The sequence below is a fragment of the Cicer arietinum genome, chromosome 6, assembly GCF_000331145.2.
Source record: "Cicer arietinum cultivar CDC Frontier isolate Library 1 chromosome 6, Cicar.CDCFrontier_v2.0, whole genome shotgun sequence".
In the NCBI taxonomy this organism is placed as follows: Eukaryota; Viridiplantae; Streptophyta; class Magnoliopsida; order Fabales; family Fabaceae; genus Cicer; species Cicer arietinum.
The window spans coordinates 7,992,806-8,017,842 of record NC_021165.2 but is presented as its reverse complement, the minus strand read 5'-3'; the positions used below and the strand labels follow the sequence as shown (position 1 = coordinate 8,017,842).

Genomic DNA, 25,037 nt, shown 5'->3' with positions numbered 1-25,037 from the left:
GGGTACTTACAGGGCCTTAAACTCTTACGTTCGCTGAATTGTACCGTCTTTGGTATGAATCATGTGGCAACCTCCCTTGCAGTATTCTTGAGTGCATTTTATGTGGCCATCACCCCGAATTTGTTAAATGTGGTTAGATGCATTCATAATTCACTATCCAATGTTTGAAGAGAGAATTGTTAGAGACTTGGACGGTTGTTGCATTAGAGTTGAGAAAGAAAGAAATGTTATACAACTGATGACTATGTCCCACATTGGCTAGAAGACATATCAAGTACCGAGGTCTTGGCTATAAAACAAGAGTTCATTCTCTAAACAAAGCATACCTTTCTCGGCCTTTTGGCTAAGATCAAGTGTAGTATCTGTTCTTATCAGTTTAATATCTGATATGTGGGCCAATGGTCCACACGATATTAAATTTATTTCTTGAGGGGGAGAGTCCACTACAATAGCTTGCTATTGGGTCTCTCGTGTGTCGCCTTTGTGTTGCACTACAGCATCGGCTTGGCGCGCCCCACCAAATTTAGTTAAATTTAGTTTGCATTATTCTCTTCATGGATGTTGTCTTACGACACGTTTTTAAATCCAATGGAACTTTTTAATAATTGATTGTTTTTTTTTGTATGTGTAACAATGTTGGCTAGTAGTTTTGGACTCGGGGCTCTCGAGGTGTTCTAGAAAGCAGGACATCACTTTTTGTTTAACATTATAATAATAAAATAAAACATTTATTTTTGATATTAAAGAAAGTCCCACAATTTCAGTTCCATCTTTTTAATTAAATATTTTTTTTTTATTTGAGTTCCATCTTTTTGATTAAATTATATTTTTTTTTCTTTCACTTTCCAAGAAATTTGAGTCCTTAAGTCTTATAATGCCGAAATTGCAGTTGTGTGTGTGAGTTTCCGGCGGTATTTCCCATCTCGTCCACAGACCAATTTTTTTTAATGTTTTTATTTCTCTCTCCAAGAAATATACAAGTGACGTTAATGAAAAGTCTTGATTGTTGTGTGTAGTTTTCTTTTAAGCATACATGAAATTTCATATTACAAATCTTCATTTTGTTATTTGTCTGTCTAAATTGCCCTGAGTACACTCTAGAAAGGTATTTTGCTCCGTGTATTTCATCCATCAACTCTTCGATCATTGGAATGGGGAATTTGTCCAACACAATAACCTTGTTCGATGTTGAAAGCCATATAATCCATACAAAACCTTTAACTCCCACCATTTTTCTTTACCAATATCATTGGGCTAGAGTAAGGACTACTGTTGGGTTTTATTGTACTCTAGCTCAACATTTCAGCCACATGTTTTTCAATCTCATTCTTTGAAGGGGAGGGTACTTACAGGGCCTTAAACTCTTACGTTCGCTGAATTGTACCGTCTTTGGTATGAATCATGTGGCAACCTCCCTTGCAGTATTCTTGAGTGCATTTTATGTGGCCATCACCCCGAATTTGTTAAATGTGGTTAGATGCATTCATAATTCACTATCCAATGTTTGAAGAGAGAATTGTTAGAGACTTGGACGGTTGTTGCATTAGAGTTGAGAAAGAAAGAAATGTTATACAACTGATGACTATGTCCCACATTGGCTAGAAGACATATCAAGTACCGAGGTCTTGGCTATAAAACAAGAGTTCATTCTCTAAACAAAGCATACCTTTCTCGGCCTTTTGGCTAAGATCAAGTGTAGTATCTGTTCTTATCAGTTTAATATCTGATATGTGGGCCAATGGTCCACACGATATTAAATTTATTTCTTGAGGGGGAGAGTCCACTACAATAGCTTGCTATTGGGTCTCTCGTGTGTCGCCTTTGTGTTGCACTACAGCATCGGCTTGGCGCGCCCCACCAAATTTAGTTAAATTTAGTTTGCATTATTCTCTTCATGGATGTTGTCTTACGACACGTTTTTAAATCCAATGGAACTTTTTAATAATTGATTGTTTTTTTTTGTATGTGTAACAATGTTGGCTAGTAGTTTTGGACTCGGGGCTCTCGAGGTGTTCTAGAAAGCAGGACATCACTTTTTGTTTAACATTATAATAATAAAATAAAACATTTATTTTTGATATTAAAGAAAGTCCCACAATTTCAGTTCCATCTTTTTAATTAAATATTTTTTTTTTATTTGAGTTCCATCTTTTTGATTAAATTATATTTTTTTTTCTTTCACTTTCCAAGAAATTTGAGTCCTTAAGTCTTATAATGCCGAAATTGCAGTTGTGTGTGTGAGTTTCCGGCGGTATTTCCCATCTCGTCCACAGACCAATTTTTTTTAATGTTTTTATTTCTCTCTCCAAGAAATATACAAGTGACGTTAATGAAAAGTCTTGATTGTTGTGTGTAGTTTTCTTTTAAGCATACATGAAATTTCATATTACAAATCTTCATTTTGTTATTTGTCTGTCTAAATTGCCCTGAGTACACTCTAGAAAGGTATTTTGCTCCGTGTATTTCATCCATCAACTCTTCGATCATTGGAATGGGGAATTTGTCCAACACAATAACCTTGTTCGATGTTGAAAGCCATATAATCCATACAAAACCTTTAACTCCCACCATTTTTCTTTACCAATATCATTGGGCTAGAGTAAGGACTACTGTTGGGTTTTATTGTACTCTAGCTCAACATTTCAGCCACATGTTTTTCAATCTCATTCTTTGAAGGGGAGGGTACTTACAGGGCCTTAAACTCTTACGTTCGCTGAATTGTACCGTCTTTGGTATGAATCATGTGGCAACCTCCCTTGCAGTATTCTTGAGTGCATTTTATGTGGCCATCACCCCGAATTTGTTAAATGTGGTTAGATGCATTCATAATTCACTATCCAATGTTTGAAGAGAGAATTGTTAGAGACTTGGACGGTTGTTGCATTAGAGTTGAGAAAGAAAGAAATGTTATACAACTGATGACTATGTCCCACATTGGCTAGAAGACATATCAAGTACCGAGGTCTTGGCTATAAAACAAGAGTTCATTCTCTAAACAAAGCATACCTTTCTCGGCCTTTTGGCTAAGATCAAGTGTAGTATCTGTTCTTATCAGTTTAATATCTGATATGTGGGCCAATGGTCCACACGATATTAAATTTATTTCTTGAGGGGGAGAGTCCACTACAATAGCTTGCTATTGGGTCTCTCGTGTGTCGCCTTTGTGTTGCACTACAGCATCGGCTTGGCGCGCCCCACCAAATTTAGTTAAATTTAGTTTGCATTATTCTCTTCATGGATGTTGTCTTACGACACGTTTTTAAATCCAATGGAACTTTTTAATAATTGATTGTTTTTTTTTGTATGTGTAACAATGTTGGCTAGTAGTTTTGGACTCGGGGCTCTCGAGGTGTTCTAGAAAGCAGGACATCACTTTTTGTTTAACATTATAATAATAAAATAAAACATTTATTTTTGATATTAAAGAAAGTCCCACAATTTCAGTTCCATCTTTTTAATTAAATATTTTTTTTTTATTTGAGTTCCATCTTTTTGATTAAATTATATTTTTTTTTCTTTCACTTTCCAAGAAATTTGAGTCCTTAAGTCTTATAATGCCGAAATTGCAGTTGTGTGTGTGAGTTTCCGGCGGTATTTCCCATCTCGTCCACAGACCAATTTTTTTTAATGTTTTTATTTCTCTCTCCAAGAAATATACAAGTGACGTTAATGAAAAGTCTTGATTGTTGTGTGTAGTTTTCTTTTAAGCATACATGAAATTTCATATTACAAATCTTCATTTTGTTATTTGTCTGTCTAAATTGCCCTGAGTACACTCTAGAAAGGTATTTTGCTCCGTGTATTTCATCCATCAACTCTTCGATCATTGGAATGGGGAATTTGTCCAACACAATAACCTTGTTCGATGTTGAAAGCCATATAATCCATACAAAACCTTTAACTCCCACCATTTTTCTTTACCAATATCATTGGGCTAGAGTAAGGACTACTGTTGGGTTTTATTGTACTCTAGCTCAACATTTCAGCCACATGTTTTTCAATCTCATTCTTTGAAGGGGAGGGTACTTACAGGGCCTTAAACTCTTACGTTCGCTGAATTGTACCGTCTTTGGTATGAATCATGTGGCAACCTCCCTTGCAGTATTCTTGAGTGCATTTTATGTGGCCATCACCCCGAATTTGTTAAATGTGGTTAGATGCATTCATAATTCACTATCCAATGTTTGAAGAGAGAATTGTTAGAGACTTGGACGGTTGTTGCATTAGAGTTGAGAAAGAAAGAAATGTTATACAACTGATGACTATGTCCCACATTGGCTAGAAGACATATCAAGTACCGAGGTCTTGGCTATAAAACAAGAGTTCATTCTCTAAACAAAGCATACCTTTCTCGGCCTTTTGGCTAAGATCAAGTGTAGTATCTGTTCTTATCAGTTTAATATCTGATATGTGGGCCAATGGTCCACACGATATTAAATTTATTTCTTGAGGGGGAGAGTCCACTACAATAGCTTGCTATTGGGTCTCTCGTGTGTCGCCTTTGTGTTGCACTACAGCATCGGCTTGGCGCGCCCCACCAAATTTAGTTAAATTTAGTTTGCATTATTCTCTTCATGGATGTTGTCTTACGACACGTTTTTAAATCCAATGGAACTTTTTAATAATTGATTGTTTTTTTTTGTATGTGTAACAATGTTGGCTAGTAGTTTTGGACTCGGGGCTCTCGAGGTGTTCTAGAAAGCAGGACATCACTTTTTGTTTAACATTATAATAATAAAATAAAACATTTATTTTTGATATTAAAGAAAGTCCCACAATTTCAGTTCCATCTTTTTAATTAAATATTTTTTTTTTATTTGAGTTCCATCTTTTTGATTAAATTATATTTTTTTTTCTTTCACTTTCCAAGAAATTTGAGTCCTTAAGTCTTATAATGCCGAAATTGCAGTTGTGTGTGTGAGTTTCCGGCGGTATTTCCCATCTCGTCCACAGACCAATTTTTTTTAATGTTTTTATTTCTCTCTCCAAGAAATATACAAGTGACGTTAATGAAAAGTCTTGATTGTTGTGTGTAGTTTTCTTTTAAGCATACATGAAATTTCATATTACAAATCTTCATTTTGTTATTTGTCTGTCTAAATTGCCCTGAGTACACTCTAGAAAGGTATTTTGCTCCGTGTATTTCATCCATCAACTCTTCGATCATTGGAATGGGGAATTTGTCCAACACAATAACCTTGTTCGATGTTGAAAGCCATATAATCCATACAAAACCTTTAACTCCCACCATTTTTCTTTACCAATATCATTGGGCTAGAGTAAGGACTACTGTTGGGTTTTATTGTACTCTAGCTCAACATTTCAGCCACATGTTTTTCAATCTCATTCTTTGAAGGGGAGGGTACTTACAGGGCCTTAAACTCTTACGTTCGCTGAATTGTACCGTCTTTGGTATGAATCATGTGGCAACCTCCCTTGCAGTATTCTTGAGTGCATTTTATGTGGCCATCACCCCGAATTTGTTAAATGTGGTTAGATGCATTCATAATTCACTATCCAATGTTTGAAGAGAGAATTGTTAGAGACTTGGACGGTTGTTGCATTAGAGTTGAGAAAGAAAGAAATGTTATACAACTGATGACTATGTCCCACATTGGCTAGAAGACATATCAAGTACCGAGGTCTTGGCTATAAAACAAGAGTTCATTCTCTAAACAAAGCATACCTTTCTCGGCCTTTTGGCTAAGATCAAGTGTAGTATCTGTTCTTATCAGTTTAATATCTGATATGTGGGCCAATGGTCCACACGATATTAAATTTATTTCTTGAGGGGGAGAGTCCACTACAATAGCTTGCTATTGGGTCTCTCGTGTGTCGCCTTTGTGTTGCACTACAGCATCGGCTTGGCGCGCCTACTAAATTTAGTTAAATTTTGTTTGCATTATTCTCTCCATGGATGTTGTCTTACGACACGTTTTTAAATCCAATGGAACTTTTTAATAATTGATTGTTTTTTTTTGTATGTGTAACAATGTTGGCTAGTAGTTTTGGACTCGGGGCTCTCAAGGTGTTCTAGAAAGCAGGACATCACTTTTTGTTTAACATTATAATAATAAAATAAAACATTTATTTTTGATATTAAAGAAAGTCCCACAATTTCAGTTCCATCTTTTTAATTAAATATTTTTTTATTTGAGTTCCATCTTTTTGATTAAATTATATATTTTTTTCTTTCACTTTCTAAGAAATTTGAGTCCTTAAGTCTTATAATGCCGAAATTGCAGTTGTGTGTGTGAGTTTTCGGCGGTATTTTCCATTTCGTCCTTAAGTCTTAATTGTTGTGTGTAGTTTTTTTTAAGTATACATAAAATGTCATATTACAGATCTTCATTTTGCCCTAACTAAACTCTACAAAAATATGTTGTTCTTAGTATTTCATCCAACTACTCTTCAATAATAACTGGAGTGAGTAATTTGTCTAGCACAATATTCTTGCCTCATCAGTTTCAATTTCTTCTGCACACACTGAAACCAACCCTTCGGCATCTTCCTCGTCACCTATTTCACCAATGATTGGTGCCTCAAGGCTATGATTAAACAGAAGAGAAAAACACAACCAAACTAACTTAGCTTGTGTTGGAAAGTTGAGCTTGTTATTTTAGATTGTTTAAATTATATGTCAAGGTTAGGTAATGTTTCTATTGTTAGCATTAGAAGACAATGTAAATGAAGCCCCGCCTTGTTCTTAGCATCTCAAAAATCATGTTTCTGTTCCTTTTTTCATTATTGTATCATTCAAAGAGCTAATTTGATTATTAATTTACTCATCATTTCATTTTGCATGGAGATCAACTTTCTGTGAAACAAAATAAATTAGTTTAATTGTAGTATTAATTTGTATATTTTATTAATTTATAATATTAATTACTTTATAATTTTTTAGTTTTATAAGTTAATAGAGGTACCGAAACTACAATTAAATCAAATAAAAAAAATATTTTCTATCCAATTCTTTTTTTAATTTCCCACATTTGTATCAGCATTATTTAATATGTAGTAAGTAGAATAAACGATAAAAATAAAAGACAAATTTTGAAATCTTCAATAAGTAGTTGGAAGATTTAAATGAATCACTTAATTGTTGAAAAATATTGCAATTTATCAAACTAAATAGTCGATTCTTAACTATTATAAAAGTAAAATTAAACATAGATTAAGAAACTTTTATTATTTTCTTTACAGCACTGAATGAATTTGTTTTTGCTTGATGTGAACATATGACAACATCAAAATAAATAAGTAATTACAAAAGATTATATTTAAAAGGACAGGCTTTTTTTAGTTTAATACATGCATATCAGAAAAAATCTAAATTTTACAATTATAAAAGATAAAGAGTGACATCCACTATCTATATACAGGCATCAAATCCATTTTTTCATGCCACTATTAAAGTCAGGTGGAGTGAAGTTTATTTTCACTTTTCTATGCCTTTCAATATGTAATTTGTAGTTGCTAAAAAATAATTCATCTTTTCATGATGTAAATTATCTATTAATACGAATGTTTCTAAAATATTAATCAACCAAAATTTAACAACTTGGGATGGTGGCGCAGTTGGCTAGCGCGTAGGTCTCATAGCTACTGAGTGATCCTGAGGTCGAGAGTTCGAGCCTCTCTCACCCCAAAATTAATTTTTGAACCATTAACCATGTATTTTCCCTATAGTTATTGCTTGAGAATGATATTTTTATTTGTGGCTTCTATTCTATATTACCACATTATCCATGTATGGTAATTGGTAAGTGGTTTCCAACTTTCGTCGTAAAATCTGTCGTACCATTTAGTATCGCTCTTTTTGTATTTTGAATGATGCGTGCTGCCACTTAATTAAAATGTATAGCATACCAATAACCAAACAAGAATGATGGTTTTAATTTAGTTTTTATTTTTAAATTAACATGTCACCATCCGTAGACGTACTAGTGACCACTACCACTTCTCACCATTACCACCATCATTAACCACCACCTCTGGCCATCTCATATTATCGACACCACTATTGTGCACCACTCCGAATAATGTCGGGTCATACTTCAACCATTACCTTTGACAATCGACCACATATTTTGATTGTTACAGTTACCTTCAATAACTAATCACCAATAAAATTATTATAATTAATATTATAAATTATTGTAAGATAATTAAAATTTATTTTTCATTTTTAATTATTTTTATATGTGATATTTATTTATATTTGGTGAATTTAAAACAGAATAAAAATGGTAATTCTATTTAAATAAAATAAAAAATTAAAACCCAATTCAAAAATTGAAAATTCGAAACTGAAAATAAAAAATTCTAAATTAAAATTGAAAATTCAAAACAAAAATCCACTCCAACTGGGCCTAAGTTTTCAATCTTCGAAATTTTTGAGTATAAATTAAATTATAACATACTTCTCTTTTACATAGATCATAACATATGAATCCTATGTTTGTGATTTCACCCTATCAACTTTAGATTTGGACGCAGTTAATTCATGACATGTCTAGTAGAATGTAAAACTTTTGGCATTTGTTCATCACATTTTGCTATACTTTGTTTGTTTCCACTAGGCATATCTATATTTCCAAATACTTTTATTAAATTTATCTTTAAGACTTTTGGTTGCAAAAGTTATTTCTATTTAAAAGTCAAAAGACAAATCATTTGAGATACTAAAGTCCTTTCAAAGAATTTCTCTCACAATAAGTAGTTTTCTATATACACTATATAGAAATCAAGCTCATAATCACATAATTAAAAGATTCAAATATTTGTCAAACTATACAGATAAATAACTTTCTTAAATCAACAACATAACATTGAAAAATACTTACACTTTTATGGCGAACATAATTCATATTTAACATCTTAAACCCTGTGAAAAATAGCAAAGAAAAATGAAAATAACATCATTACCATTCTTGTTCAAGCATATTATTTTCACATAAAAGAATTAAAAGTTCATTCACTCTTTTGGGGCATTACTTTTACGCTTTTCTTTTACAGAAACCCATTTCAACGTATTCACCACAGTAAGAATCCCAATTTGTATCATATTTACTAGATATACAAAGGGCAGGTTCGCAGAGACCAAGTCTTATAAACATAAAAGAACCAATAGCCCTCAAGAAAAAAAAATTAATACCATGTCAATCATTAACCCACATATTAGTTATTAAAGTAATAAAAACAAATATTTAACTTGATCTTAGCTATAAGGCCAATATCAAGTTATATCAATGTACCCAGTGCTTGTTGCTTTTTCTAAGCAATGTGGGACTTAGTCACCACGTCATTCTTTGCAAACAAAATGCAGCTACCGAACCGTTAAAGAGTGATCGAGACTGGTATTTCTTGCTCTTCATCGTAGTGAGAAACAACTATTAGCAGAGTAAAATGATAGTGGTTACATCATTGAGAACCAACAATATCAATCCTCCATATCCGAGAAACTTGTTTGTCGATTGAGACACTTAGGACCTTCCTGAACAAAGATAATGTGATGTAATGCAAATTCATATGGAAGCCAATTTCATATCCCGCTGCACAATATCAATATTGATAATGCAAATGACTTAGTTGTTATTTTGTTTGTTAAGCTAGTTGGGCTTCAATCTAGCACTAAGCTCGTTGGGCTGAAGTTTTGAGGGTTAGCGCCCAAAAAGATGGTTTTACCCTATACTTCACATTTAACCTTTACCTCAACAAATGTAAAAAAATGATTTTTTTGTCATCGTATAAATCTTAAAATTTATAAATTTTACCATTCCGTGAGTGATTTTTTTTTTCAAATTTATCGAAAAATATTTCAAATTTAAACATATATTCTGAAAAACTTTTTCCAAGTTTCCAATAAAGAATTTTTTTAAAGTTTTTCGGTAGTATACATTTTTAAGCTTTTGTACCGGAAATTTTTTTAAAGGTTTATGGTACACACCTTTTTATTCTTCTGTACCAAAAAACTTTTAAAAGAAATTCCAGTAGAAACCTTCTATACCGAAAAACTTTATAAAAAAATTCCAATAAAAACCTTATGTACCGAAAAACTTAAAAAAAGTTTACCGATAAACATTTATGTACTGGAAATCTTCTAAATTATTTTGCAATAACTTTCGGAAAAACTTTTTATCTACTGAAAAAAAAAATTTGTTTGGTCTGAAAATCTTTTAATGGTAAAAAAAAAAAATGAATTTGAGTTGGTAAAATAGTAAAAAAAAGATAAAAAAAATCAAAGATATATTTAATATTTTTAAAAATTTGTGAAAGTATAGATATAAATATAGGAGATATAGAGTAAATTTTTCGCCCAAAAAATATTGTTCAAACTAGCATTTCCAAAAATTTGGTTTAGTCCCTGCAAAAATTTCCTCTAAGTTCGGTTCTCCAGTTATTCCATGACTTCGAAATGCTCATTGCCATTTCTTTTACTAACCAGACATACAAAATCCAAACCAGCTCTTGTATATCATTCGGGTTTTGCATTATGAATACAAGTAAATATTAAAATAGATTTTAAAGTATCAAATATAAGTTCACATTTGAGTTCATTGGTTCGCATTTAAACCATCTAAATTTCACAAAAAAAAAAAAATTATAATGAAATTAATTTTAGAGTCATCGACTAGAAGCTCACATTTGAGTTTATCCATTCTTCTGTATACTATTATAGTTCGTTTGATATGCATAATAAGAAAAGACATGACATGATATAAAATTGGATAATGATATAATAATATAAGATAGGATAATGACAGAATAAACATTGTCATAACATTTTATTTTATTATGTATTCGATACATATTTCATCATGATATAATATAATATATGATATGTTTAAATAACAAAACTTCAAGCACTTATTTGAATCCATCAATTTTCATATATATTATACCATGTGAGTTTTATAGCATGAAAATCCATTCTAATTTACTTTGGAATCATCAACCATAACATCATATTTGGGTCATTGATTCTTATATATATTATTTGACTATCACAATATAAATATAAAATACATATTGAAAGTTTTTTTGAATGATCAACTTAACTCAGATCTGAACTCATCAACTTACATGTATATGATCTAAATTTCACAAAATAAATACAAAATCACATTAAACTTGATTTTAAGGTTGTCTAGAGACACATATTTTGTTTATCAATTCTCATGATACCTTATAGTTCAACAATATAAATACAAAATTCATGTTGCAATTTATTTTAGTGTCATTGACTTCAAGCTCGAATTTGGTTCTATCAATTCAAATATATATTGTTTGAATTTTACAATATAAATATGAATCTTGTGTTGCAATTTATTTTTGACTCACCATCAATAAGATCACATGTTGGTTCGTCAACTCTCTTGTATGTGATTCTAATTGACTTTAGAAGCTCGTAGTTGGATCCATCAATCATTGTGTACATCACCTGAGTTCCATAATATAAATATAAAATTCATGTTGAAATTTATTTAAAGATCACCAACTCATAATTCACATTTGAATACAAAATTCACATTGAAATTGATTTTAGGATCATCCTCTAAATGCTCATAATTGAATCAATCAATCTTTGTGTATATCTTCCGAGTTCCATAATGTAATTATAAAATTCATTTTCTAATTTATTTTAAGGTCACTAAATCATATCTCACATTTGGAGTCATTACCATCTCAATTTCCCAATATATAGAAGTTCACATTTTGATTGGTCAATTATCAAGTGTACCATCCGAGTTTTACGATTTGAATATAAAATTCATATTTCAATTTATCAGTTCAAACTCACATTTGAATTCATTAATGCACATGTATTACTTAAGGGCAGTTGTCCATAAACCCTCATTTGAGTCCGTGAATGCTCATGTACACCATCTATAGCTTACAACATAAATACAAGATTTATATTGTAATTGATTTTAGTGTCGTCACTCAAAGTTCACATTCGAGTCCATCAATTTTTTTTTTTGTATTTGTATACCATCCATATTTTAGAATATGAATACAAAATTTAAGTACAAATTTATTTTAAAATGATCTAGAAGCTCACATTCTCATACATCATTCTCATGTATACCATCCATAACTTTACAATATGAATACAAAATTCATATTGCAATTTATTTTAAGGTCATCAACTTTGAACTCCTATTTGGGTTCATCAACTCTTATTGTAAGGTCATCAACTTCAAGCTCATATTTAGGTCAATCAATCTTTATGTATTCCGTCAGCCGAGTTATACAATAATAATCTGAATTTCTTATTGCAATTTACTTTCCGATCTTCAACCATAAACTCATATTTGGTCTATCAAATCTCATATATATCATCCGAATTTCATAATATAAATATAAAATTCATATTGTAATTTATTTCAACGCCATCAATTCATAGCTCACAATTGATTCCATCAATCTGCAAGTATTCCGTCCAAATTTCACAGTATGAGTATAAAAATAGTATTAAAATTGATTATAGGATTATCATTAAGAATGTTTAATTCTCTTGTATACCATTTGAGTTTTACCGTATGAATACCAAATTTATGTTGCAATTTATTTTAGGACGTCAACTTCAAACTTACATTTGGATTCATCAGTCATATATATCATCATCTACGATTTACAATATGAATAAGAATTTCATATTGTAATTTAATTAAGGGCCGTCAACACATAAGCTCACATTTGAGTCCATCAATTCTCATGTATATCATCCAAATTTAACAATATAAATTTCATATTGAAATTCATTTTAGAGTTATCAACTCATAGCTCACATTCACTTTGCACATATATCATATACATTTCACAATTTGAATACAAAATTCAAATTGAAATTGATTTTAGGGACACAATATGAATACAAAATTCTTATTGAAATTGATTTTAGGGACATCATTAAGTTACAATTCTCTAATATACCATATGAGTTTTTCAATATCAATACAAAATTTATATTGCATTTTATTTTAGCAACTCAAAGCTCACATTAGTGACAGTCAATTCTCATATTTATCATCCCAATTTTACGATATGAATACGAAATTCATAATGTAATTAACTTAAGGGTCGTCAATCATAAACGCACATTTCAAGTTTCATAGTATAAATACAAAATTTATATTACCAATTGAATTTCACAACATGGATACAAAACACATATTGCAATTGATTTAAGGGTCATCCACTAAAAACTCCCATTTGGATCTATCAACTCTCATGTATTCTATTCGAGTTTCATAAAATGAATACAAAATTTCACATTTTAATTGGATTTCGGGTTCAACAACTCAAAGCTTGCAACTAGAATGTAACATTTATCATCTCCTCCCAATTTCATGATCCGTGCATAATATTTAATCATCGAATTTAGAATCATAGGGGTGTCATTACATTCTCTCAAATTCAATATATGTGCACACAAAAAAATATTCTAGCGGAACAAAAACTCGAATATATAACAATTTTTCGATTTTAGATGTTGCTTCTGTGCCTAAATAATCAAAATTATAAATTCGTATTCTTAGATGATCAATAATAAGAAGATAATATTGTAAAAAAAATAATGTCGCAATCGAGAAAGTTATATCTTATAACATTCAAGCCAAATAGGGCTTTGGACAGTGCATTTGCTCAACAGAAAACAAAGCTTATATCAAAGTGATTGCAAAGAAACTCAAAACAAAAATACTTAATATGGAAAAATAGTGAGATTTAACAAAAACCTGAAGAAATAATCGAAACCTTGAGAGAAGGATGCAAACCGCCGTTAATTGAGTTCAGTTGCGTAATCACTCACGCTATATTTCAAATCGAAACAAGTAGAGGCGACAGAAACTATAAACCCCTGATATTGAAATCTTGCGTAACAATTTCACAAATCTAATCAAATTTCTAGGGCTCCAATAATCAAGACTCATGGAGATTGAACCTTCTTGAATATCAAGAACGAGGTGTTTCTGTCACAAACGAAAAAAGCCTAAAAATCAAGATTGAAAATCAAGATAAAGAGAAAGAGATGTAGCGGAATGGTGAAAGAAAAGAAGGGATAAAATTCAGAAGAGAAACCATAGAAGCGTCGAAGAATAAAGAAGTTGAAATCTCTCTCTCATTCTCACTCACGTGCCACGAAGTTCGATACCTAGAAATAACAATTTGCGTATATAAACATTTTTTTTATTCTCTCAAAAAATTATTACAAAAATAAAGTAAAAATGGACCGTTCAGTTAAATGAGCACGCGGTTTATTTTACTTCGACAGATAACGAGGACGCTTTCTCTTGACGGATAATGAGTGGTGAGCATGCGTTTATAATTAAAAAGAAAAGACTATGTATATTGTTTTTAATTAAAAGTGTAAATAAATTTTAAATTGTTAGTTATAATCATCGTTGATCATTTCATTATATTGTGACTATTAATCAAATAACTATAATTCATGACTCGTGTTAATTACGTGTGAAAAACTATTTTCATTGATCTCGTATATTCTTTAAATTTTAATAAAATAACGAATACGATAAATTAATATATAGTATCACTTATTTTTAAGGTACTAATATATTATTACTATGGGTGGAAATAAGTCAGGTCAAATTTTAAAAAATTTTAATAAGTCAGGTCAAAATTTACTTACGATTAACTTTTTAAGTATAAGCTGACTTACGACTTATCATATACTCTTTTTTTGGTCTAGTATGAAATTTTATTTAAAAGTTTATTTCACATCCAAATATTTAAATAATATATTTTATATTTTTTTAAATAAATTAAAATAGGCTTTTATTTATACAAAAAACTAATAAAATAATAAATATAAGAAAAACTAATAAAATTATAACTAGTAAGTCTCCATAAAATGAATCCATAATTAACAAATTTAAAATAAAAAATACTGATATTAATAAATAATAGTAATAATATATATAATATGTCGACTTATCAGATCTAATAGTTTTTTATAAGTCTAAACGAGATCTATTTAAATTAATAGACTTTAAAAACAATTTGAATCTAATGTTTTTTATTAAACAAACTAGATCAGACCAGATCATAGACCTACGAAGAAGAACGATCTAGATTATTCTTACTCTTAAATATTACCTTTAATATATTTTTAGCGGTTAGATGATTAATTTAATCAACTAGCCAGTGATCTAATTGATTAGACCTTATGCTAATTAAGTGTCATATGTTGCAAAGTCAACCGGTGAGTTTAAAAAATAATTTAATCTTTATCCAACAACTTTTAAAATGGAGAGATAAAGTGTCACTTTACTAAAATGATTATTAGTACAATAAAATTTCATGTGCTATTTAATGATTTATCATTGTAGTAAATGATAATCAATGAAAGATCGGAATACTACCATGATAAATCATAATGTTAACGATAATCAGAGACTGGTCTGATTTGATTCTAATGTGTCTCGTTAAATTTAAATTATTGTTGCTTTTAGGTTGCTTATCATTAGGTATTTTAAATTAATCGATTAGGTAAATATAAAATTATTACATACAATGGATTAATCGATTAGAAGAAGGAACTAATATATTAGGTAATGGACTAATCGATTGGGTAACTAAATTAATGGATTGGATAGACTAAAAGCATAAATGATCGAATTTAAAATTATCTCTGTATGGTGATTTGCTAACTTAAAAACATAAGGTCCGTTTACTTCAACCATTTTCATTGAGGATAATTCTATTACTCAATTAGTAGGTGTTTGACAATCCCCGAAAGATAGAAACTCAATCCCATGGTCAAGTTACTCGGAAGAACGAGATTGTTAAAAAAAAGCGAAAATTTGATTATTTCTTCAGATATGATTTCCTCCAACTTAATACCAACCCAAAAAACAAAAAAGAACCCATTTTGAAAGTGGGTTATCTTGATTTGTTTGTTTAGTTTTTATTTCAAAATGGAGTGTGAAAGCTCGTTTGCATGAGCAAAGGCAAAGATAATACTCAGTTGAATAATATTAATACGAAACCCATTAAAACACTTGAAGGCCTTATATAACAAGAAAAAAACTTGCAGGCCTAAATCATGTTTACAAGTTCCCCTTGCAACCAACCTTGTGCCTTCCTAATGATTATCAACTAAAATCCTAACCAACAGGGGAGGGTACCAATTTGGCACCAGATTATATGTACAAATTAGTTACATGTTGATGGTCTTGGTTTTGGTGGCATATAATAAGAATTACCACAATCAATTGGTGTTTGCACAAGGGAATTCCATCTGTCAAATATTATGCGGCCACCTCTGCCAATTCTTCCACGAAATTTATATGGTTGTGCTGGCACCCCATTTTTTGTGATGGAATCTGGTGGCAGAATACCTGCCATTGCCAACTTATCAGGAAGTAATGGTTTTGTGAACAATAAAACTGGTTCAAGTGGATCCTGCATAGTCCCATACAACATAACTCATCAACCAACATACTGAATATGAAGAAAAATTGAAAAATGTACATGAATAATCTCTTTTAACACAAGAATATGGCGGGGGGGCTGAGGACCTCATTAAAAATGAGCAATCTATGCATATATAATTACCAGTTTATGAGGCCATCCATGTGGAACATATCTCCTCTTTAACTCTTGCTTTGAGCTCACTGCAGGAACCACTGGCAGGTTGGTGTCGTAGGGATGCAAATTCTGTACAGCAGTAGACCGTGAACGAGGAAGACGGTTTGTCATGACATCATCTGAATCGAAAAATTCCTCTTCACTTGAAACAAACTTGGAAGAGAAGGGAGTAAATCCAGACAGCGCCAAATTGTCTTCTAAAAACTCTGTTTCATGCTGAAATAGAGAAGTCTACATCAGTTCACAGGTTCAAACAAAATAGTTTACAATGTACTCTACACATCAGTTGGAAAAACACAATAAATTCCTGCCCACAAAAACTATGTGTTAATTGGAAGGATATGCGGAACCATTAACAACTAAATATCAGAGATTTCTGTCTATATAAATAAGAAGGATAAAGATTTCTCATTCTACATCTGTTTAAAACAAAACAAAATAAGAGAAAAATCAACAAGAAATCTCCCGCTATCTTCACTATATTCAAAAGGTCTCTAATATGTTTGAATAGGTTTTGTATTCAAAAACCATTGTGAATGGCAGAAACACAGATCAAAATTCCATAGGAATTAATGATAGTGATCGGCTCTAAGTATCAAAATCAGGTCTAAACACAGGAAACATATGAAATGATACACATACCTTGTATTTCATTTGCATCCTCTGTAGTGTAACTTCACTCTCTATTACTTCTCTTTTTTTCTCTTCCCTCTGGTTATGTTTGTATATCAACACAATAAGTATGAATACAAAAGGGTAAAATTTGAGAATAACACTTTAGACAACTTGAAAGTCACACCTTAATCAAAGCTTCCAACAAGCTCTTGGCTTGGTCAAGGTTGCGCCTAACCTGTTTTTGCAGAGAGCTTTAAATAAGTTCTCAGGTAATATATATTTCATCAGAAACATTCCAATTTGAATGATTTTATTCCAACAATACATTTCTTTAAACAGACAATTAATATGAACAATTCACAACTGCACAACCTCGCAAGTAATATGGTTAAATTAGCAGCTTTTATATTGCAAACAGCATAACAACCCCATTTATTGCATAAGCAACACTGAACTCAAACAACGCACTGAACAGCAAGATGCATCCCACAATTTATTATTTTTTTAAATGCGATGCCAAAATATGTTTTTTTTAAGTGAATGTATTACTTTCAATACTAAAATGAATTATTTGAAAGCAGTCTTATCAGCCAAATGGAAAGCTATAAAGCGCACAAGAAAAAGGAAATTTATGATATATTACACTCCCTTAATTAAGATGAGTACTTCGGTTTACCATTCTCTTTGGTCAAATCACGATCAGCCGTCAGTCCGCAAACTTGTTAAGAAGGTTGTGCTAGGATGATATAATCATACTTATAACCCCGAAACTGCTAATTGTTTTCAAGCTAATTATTTTTACATTAATTTTTTAATAAAAAAATGGTGCCGTAGACAGTGAATGACATAATATCCCACAAATCCAAAAATCATGACGGAATAAAGCTTTTATACTAAATAAATTTTTGGGCGAGAAAATATTATTTGCACTCCACATATATACAATACAATTATAGCATATAAAAACACATTTCTGGTTCTGCATAAGAAGAATCCTCGTTAGAAACATACTAAGTATGGATCAAAATCAATTTACACAAGCTAACCTGGCGAAGCTTTTCAAATGACTGCACATTGTTTTCTCTCCTTTGCATCTGAACAGAAAAAAGAAAAAAGTATGGGTTACTCAAACAAAAGTAATGTATAAATTTTCATAAATTGGTACGTTGGAGGAAATTGCATTTTCCCGACACCAAGGTACAATAGAAACAAGAGAATTTCTCCACTTACCCTTCTTGTGTGAAGCCTGTGGGCCTTCTCCCTTGGTCGAAAGACATTATATGGGTTGGTGTCATTAACAGGCGGAGGCGGCTGCATGCACAATGCAGGTCATTTTGTCAAAGCTCTTCATAATGAGCTAGAAAAGCACACTACTTAAGGAAAGCAAGTAACTGTAGCTAACCCAAACTACTTAGGCTAGCAGCAAACTACAAAAGAGAAACTTCAAATAGAAGACTTTTTAAAGAACAGTTGATCTGGGAATGAAGAAAACTAGGTTATGAATGAGATGGTAAATTAGGCCAAAATTTATGGCATTAAAATAACTTTAAAATTTGTGGCCAGCAAAATCACAAAATGGCTAGAATAATGTATAAACAAACCAGTAAATTTGACATCCTGCCATGACTAGTTTTGCAGAATTAGAAGTAAAGGCTAAAGAAGAAAATTATACATCTCTAAATAAAACAGTAGAATGCAGTGTAGCTCAATTAAGTAATAGAATTATATATGAAGTTAACTAAAAAATACATAGGCAACAATATATCAGTGCCAAGAATACATATTAAATGTAAGGTGTGAAAACTAACCTGCAAACGCCGCAAAACAGGCTTTTGCCACCGTTGTCGCTGCCAAAGACATGCAATTAAGGGGGTAAGACATCAATAATTTCAGTACATACTTACTAATAGAAGCATACAAAACTATAATTGACTATAATTTAGATAATACAAATTCTTAGAAGAATGGTTCAGATGTATAGCACAGCTTAGGTACCTTAGATAGATCTATCATATAAAGCGACAAAGAAATATATCTAGATTGATAGCACTTCCAAGCATTATTTGAGGTCAAAAGGTTCCTTTCAAACTCAGGAAAATTTTACAACAAATCCATAGCACTTGATGCTTTATGGCACTAATTCTTCGGTGGTGATGATAAGAGCATAAGCTGGGTGTTGCAAAAATAAAAATGCTGTGGTGGATGAGTGGAAATAAAACACAATACTAGGAATAAATGCATGAGAAACACTACCACCTATTGGGAAAAGAAAGGAGAATCTCCCATATGATGGTTTGGCCTTGTGAAGGGAAGGCTAATCGAAGCCCTAGTAAGAAGAGTTGGTCAAATGGAAAATAGTCCAATAATTAAGGTAGAGGGAGCCCAAAAAAATTTCTAAGTGAAATAATTAAAAAGGACTTTATATAATACATGCGGTATCATTGGATCCATGCAGCCAACATCACCTAGATGGTGGTAGGAGAAACCTTTTGTTGCTGTTGTTGAATTCATTGAGGGATAAGCACAAAGCCCAAAATTTTAAGAGAAAATATCAGCATAGATCGGTGAAAGATTATTTAAATTCGTTAGAGTCTCCTCCAACTCCTTAATGACACTTTAATATAATCCTATTAAGCTATTGAAGTCTGAGGCATATTCTAAAATTATTAATACATCCCTTCACCCATTAGCATCCACATTTTGTCATGCGAGTATTTAAGCGCTGGTACAATTTCCAGATCTCAAATGAATACAATTATTGAAATAAACTCAGAAGATTAAATTGATAAACAAAGGCATATCCCTCAAAAGAGATCGTCGAATTCCATACCTTTTCTTTCCAATAATCATACACAGACTGGATAATGGTGTATTTGACGGCCTGAGCTTGTAAGGACTGAAATTTAAAGACAACTTTCGATGAGCCAAACAGGAAACATATCCAAAACATATGCAAGGTAATGTTTACACTGCACAAAAATAATATGAAATGCATTCTAAAACTTCAAAAATGCTTTTACAGTATCAATAATAAAATATAAATAGTAACCTAAATAAATAAATTTTTGAAGAAAACCAAGAATTGTTTGGGATTACCAGGTGGCAAAAGATGCAAAATATTTAGTTTTTCATCAAACAAAAGATACTGTGTAAATAGATATCCATGAATCAAACATTGACCTTCAAAAACAACACATTAGTTCATCATAGGCATAAGATGTTCAATGCTGCACTCAAACCCTTAGAGGGAAAACACTTGAATATATTTAGCATAGTGCTGTGACTTTAGGTTTTAAAATAAATGCGCAACTCTCTTGCAGGAAGAATCTTGTCAGCTTTCATGTCAGAGTGTTCTCTCAATACTAATACTAATTCATTATTAGTATTGAGGATTAAAAAATGTTAAGAGATAAAGTCCACTGAGCCTCCACATAACAGCTCAAAAGACTTTGTTCTTGATGAGGCTTCAAAGCCTCTTCAACAATTGGTCAAAAGATAGAAAGACCATTGCCATCACCGTGCTTCTTGATGAAATAAAATATCAGCACAAAGTATGGTATTTCTAGCTTTTATACAACTCTTGCATGAGGGTGTGTGCCAACTGCCAAAGATTAAAACCATTCTTGTACAGGTCCAATGAAAACCAAAAGTTTAAAAGCAAATGTCGCAAAACAACCCAGCCTCTTTGCATAGATACATTGTTGTCAAACTCCTAAATCAAAACATAGAACCTTTTGAGTTTACGATTCAAACTAGAGAAATCAAGCAGCAGCAGTGCCAGCTTTTTTCAAAGTACTGGCCTTCTTGGTTAGATTTCATAGCTTGTGTGCTATCAAAATATCACCCTTCTTGTCCTCATAAATTTGATTTCTTTGAGGTTTAATGATAAGTCAACCAAATAAGGTTCTCCGTATGCACATTTGTAAAAGAACTTTTAAAAGGGTTTAATTAAAATTGTTGACGCCATCATCTCCATAATACTTGGAGATCATTTTCTAAAAATACTACAACTAGATCCTAGCTTATACACTAATGAACAATCCTTCAAGAACCAGAGGTAAAGTGCCTGTTCTTAGTAACAAAGTACAAAATAATTAAGCATCGATGATACTTCCATTTAGAAAAATTTAATGGCTAAACCAATCAACACATAGAACTCAAATGATTCAAGAAAGATTCTTAACACATAAAGGCCCTGAAAGAGTTAGACCTCCATAGCAGTTTCAAGTCGTAGTAGCACAGGAATTGGCGAACCAACAGTCGGTGTTATAAGGCCAGCTCTTTCACGAGCTTTATGATCCAATACCTCCAACTTGAAAAGAAGACTTTCAAACCTATCCATGAAAAGTATACATATAAAAACTGGAAGAGAGAGAACAAGTTACATAATGCATATATTATATACTGAAATTAAAGAAACGTATGAAAACACAAGTAGCAAACAACAAAAAACTCAACGGAATAGAAGACTGATTCAAACTATATTAAAAATTCTTGTTCAACCGAATCACGAGGTTTTCAGGTCATTAACATGTCAGGCCAGAACCCAAAACTACAGATGAGTCACATTAAAATATAACAAAAACAAAACCATTCTGTTAACAACCATTCAATAAGAGTAGGATCCATATTGAGATTTTTTTCTTGAAAACGCTGCTATTTTATTCAATAATCAAAATTCACATTAATTTGTATACAATAAAAGCTATATGCACTGCAACAGAACGGATACTTTAATAATTAAAAATAAACGATGATCAATAGTACCACCTTGATTTCAAGCAGTAAGCAATACATAGTGAAGAAGAGATATGTGTGTGTGTGTAGAGAAAGAGAAGGGGCACACTTATAACCGAAACCCATTAAACTGACCTCTAGCAACCAACAACAGTAAATAAGGTAACTGAATCAATGAAGCAATAATTCGGTCTAAAAAGTTACATTTCAGGTGTCAGGCTCTTCATTTCTTCAGAAAATTCTGAAAACCAATCTTCATCTTCGTTGTCCAAGTCATACTCAACAAATTCTCCAATCTCGGCCCTAGCTGCAACAAATGAAATAACTCTCAGCACAAGGAGTGGAATTTACCAAATATTAGAACCTTCCAAAATGATTTCAAATATAATTTAATGATCTATTCTCGTGCCAATACCTCCTCTTGCCCGCAAATAGGAAGTTGGTTGAGCGAAAGTGCAAGAATAGTCCCTTTCATATGTATCCACATAAACAAACTGAGGAGTGGGTATTTCAGAAGCCGCTTTCTTGCTGGGAACATGTTGCACATGGGCCTAAGAAAAATAAATATAACTACTGATAAGGTTAACAATAATTATATGATACATTGTAAAATGTCAAACAGTTTATTTCCCTAGGTAATCAATCCCGAATAAAAGTGTGGAGCGGCCACCCCCGAAAGTGGAAAAGTGTAGCGGGATGGCTGCTATTTGACCATTTTTTGGGACAAATTACATGAATAATACAATAAAGTATATACACATAGCTTATTTAAAATTGAACAAATAACTCAAAATTCATCAAATATTCATTCATAATTAGCAATAAAAAAGTAACAAGTCTTAGCAGCCATGGCAGTGATACGTGATGCACCTGGCAATGGCATCACAGTAAGGGCCCCTCCAGGCCGCAAATAACTGCATAGTTTTTTCCTACTTTCAACTATTGATAGAAAAGCAAATTCATGATCAATTTCTTAATATTTCAAATATCAAGGCTGCAATTCTGCATAAGTTACCATGACTACGTAAATTAAATAACAAATGATTTTCTAAAAGCCAAGTACAATCTACCACATAGCTGACAACTGCTAGAAAACTGATAGGGTATTAGGGATAATAAAAAATTAAGAAACTTCCAGATTTAAACAAGTCAACATAGTGGCAGGCACCAAAAATCAAAAAGAAAACAGAATAACTGAAAAACATAGTGTAGTAACAACTATAAGAAGAATTCATACCTCATGTTCAACCTCTGGAACAATCCGTAGCAATTGCGAATTACGGGTAGAAGCGGGTGCCTCATCGTCGTCAAAGTCCTTGATGGATTTGACAATTGGGAGCTTCTTATGAATATCGAGTGGTCGAGGCCTGAAAGACAACCTACTCATTTCTACTCATCTATTCATTCCCATTCAATTCCACTGTTTCGAGTCTTTTCGATGCCACCAGTTTCTTCTACTGCTGTGATTAAAGACATTAAATTACTCTTTGAGAAATATTATTGCAGGGGATTTCACTAAAGAAGTGATTTACCACACAATCAAACAGTCGAAAAGCCTTTGGCATCCCGTGGTTCTAATGGCATGCCAGCTCTCTTCTACCAAAAAATCTGGGACTCGGGTAATAACGTTTCTACAATGATCGTTGAGGTAATGATGGAGAAGCTAATTCTTTGAGCTGGTAATTACCAGTGTTGTTCAATAGCGGCTATAGTGGCACTATAGCATCGCGAAATTTGAACAAATCGCTATTGTTCTACAATGCGTTAATTAGTATAAAATGTTGTCAAATAGCGCCTATAACGGTGCTATAGCACTGTTGGCTGTTGCATAGAAGAATTTGCACAAAACCGCTATTTTCCGCCATCCACAACCACTATTGACAACACTGATTTTTACTAAAATCATTGTTGACAGACTAAAGCTGATTTGACCTAATACTGTGAGCCAATACATGAGGGGGAAAAAGAAATAAATTACCGGTTTTTGTTGGAACTGGTTTTGGGTCTATGATAGGATTGAGTGGAACATCCTAAAACAGGTACTAATTTATACAGGTTTCCCCACAAACTGGATTAATCTTGTTAATAAGTGTGTAAATACTATTTCTTTCTGTTTGATTAAATGGAAGTTCTTGCCCCTACTTTTTTCTTGAAAGATGTTTCAGACAAGGTATCCCCCTAATAGTTTATTCTTTGTGCTGAGAATTTTTCAGGTCTTATTATTAAGGCTCAAGGGACGAAGGTCACTTGTGGAATTAAGATTGCAAGGTATGCTTCTGAGATATCCTCTGTCCTATATCAACCAAAAAAAAACTCTTACAAATGGGGTAATTCTAAAAATGGTAAGTACTATGTACTCTGAAAATGTCAGTACCTCTAACAATGTGGAGAATTCGGATTGTTGGCCTACACCTTGGACAAGCTAAGATATTGTGAATGACATGAATAATAAACTTTTTCCAGTAAGAACTAAGCTTAGGGGGGGGAAACGAATTTCATGCCCTTTGATATGACCTAGGTCTAAAAAAAATGTGGAAACAGTCAATCGTGCTTTCCAGGACTGCATTAAGGCTACTAAGATATGGTTCAGGTTCCCTTTGGAATTTTTTTATAAAATCACAAATGAAGAGTTTATAAGTGGCTGGAAAAAGAAAATATAACTCATGCATATACAGATGTAGCAGAAATGGAAGCATCGATATACCTGTATTGAAATCAGTCTCAAAAGCTATGGAGATTCTTGCGGAATAAAATTAAAAATATAACCCTACAACAGAAGAAAAGAGAATTGGTAATCGCTGTATCAAATGGAAACATTCATAAAAGCACGTTTTGAAAGTAAATATAGTTATGGTGTTTCTGTACAATGGAATTAGGGATCTTGATGCAGTGGTTAGAAATTGATGAAGGAAGTGTTATGGCGGCAATTTGTGGCGGATGACGGGATATTAGGGTTCGAATTTTCTTCGAATGGGAAATACGATGCGATCTGTTAGGTTTTTTCAGTTCTGATAGTAATTACTAATAATTTCTCGATTCTATCAGTACGTAGGGTTTATTAATCATGTAAG

The 25,037-nt window shown here is 32.1% G+C and overlaps 1 protein-coding gene, 1 long non-coding RNA gene and 6 other non-coding genes across 10 annotated transcripts; 6 read left to right on the top strand and 2 right to left on the bottom strand.

Moving 5' to 3' along the window:
• Window positions 1-322: 322 nt before the first annotated feature.
• Window positions 323-518, top strand: LOC113787408 (U2 spliceosomal RNA). The gene has a single exon (XR_003473913.1). It is a non-coding gene; the product is annotated as a U2 spliceosomal RNA (small nuclear RNA).
• A 1,144-nt stretch (window positions 519-1,662) lies between these two features.
• Window positions 1,663-1,858, top strand: LOC113787407 (U2 spliceosomal RNA). Its single transcript, XR_003473912.1, has one exon. It is a non-coding gene; the product is annotated as a U2 spliceosomal RNA (small nuclear RNA).
• Window positions 1,859-3,002: 1,144 nt separating this feature from the next.
• On the top strand, window positions 3,003-3,198 carry LOC113787406 (U2 spliceosomal RNA). Its single transcript, XR_003473911.1, has one exon. It is a non-coding gene; the product is annotated as a U2 spliceosomal RNA (small nuclear RNA).
• A 1,144-nt stretch (window positions 3,199-4,342) lies between these two features.
• Window positions 4,343-4,538, top strand: LOC113787405 (U2 spliceosomal RNA). Its single transcript, XR_003473910.1, has one exon. It is a non-coding gene; the product is annotated as a U2 spliceosomal RNA (small nuclear RNA).
• A 1,144-nt stretch (window positions 4,539-5,682) lies between these two features.
• Window positions 5,683-5,878, top strand: LOC113787411 (U2 spliceosomal RNA). The gene has a single exon (XR_003473916.1). It is a non-coding gene; the product is annotated as a U2 spliceosomal RNA (small nuclear RNA).
• Window positions 5,879-7,563: 1,685 nt separating this feature from the next.
• On the top strand, window positions 7,564-7,648 carry TRNAM-CAU (transfer RNA methionine (anticodon CAU)). Its single transcript is given in 2 exon segments — window positions 7,564-7,601; window positions 7,613-7,648. It is a non-coding gene; the product is annotated as a tRNA-Met (tRNA).
• A 3,381-nt stretch (window positions 7,649-11,029) lies between these two features.
• Window positions 11,030-14,266, bottom strand: LOC113787092 (uncharacterized). 2 transcript variants are annotated; one of them, XR_003473364.2, is made up of 2 exons: window positions 13,743-14,266; window positions 11,030-11,443 (listed from the first exon to the last, which is right to left on the bottom strand). It is a non-coding gene; the product is annotated as an uncharacterized lncRNA (long non-coding RNA). The 2 variants fall into 2 exon arrangements; XR_003473363.2 differs by lacking the exon at window positions 11,030-11,443 and adding an exon at window positions 12,014-12,430.
• A 1,730-nt stretch (window positions 14,267-15,996) lies between these two features.
• Window positions 15,997-24,970, bottom strand: LOC101513399 (uncharacterized). 2 transcript variants are annotated; one of them, XM_004504037.4, is made up of 14 exons: window positions 24,832-24,970; window positions 24,671-24,733; window positions 23,204-23,426; window positions 22,382-22,517; window positions 22,171-22,273; window positions 21,440-21,563; window positions 20,060-20,125; window positions 19,038-19,076; window positions 18,460-18,540; window positions 18,276-18,323; window positions 17,414-17,464; window positions 17,257-17,325; window positions 16,582-16,830; window positions 15,997-16,428 (listed from the first exon to the last, which is right to left on the bottom strand). In XM_004504037.4, the coding sequence occupies exons 3-14, from the start codon at window positions 23,351-23,353 to the stop codon at window positions 16,180-16,182; spliced, it is 1,365 nt and encodes a 454-aa protein (XP_004504094.1). In that variant the 5' UTR covers window positions 23,354-23,426; window positions 24,671-24,733; window positions 24,832-24,970; the 3' UTR covers window positions 15,997-16,179. The 2 variants fall into 2 exon arrangements, with proteins under 2 accessions (XP_004504094.1, XP_012572246.1); XM_012716792.3 differs by having other exon boundaries at window positions 23,204-23,423.
• Between the last annotated feature and the right edge of the window lie 67 nt (window positions 24,971-25,037).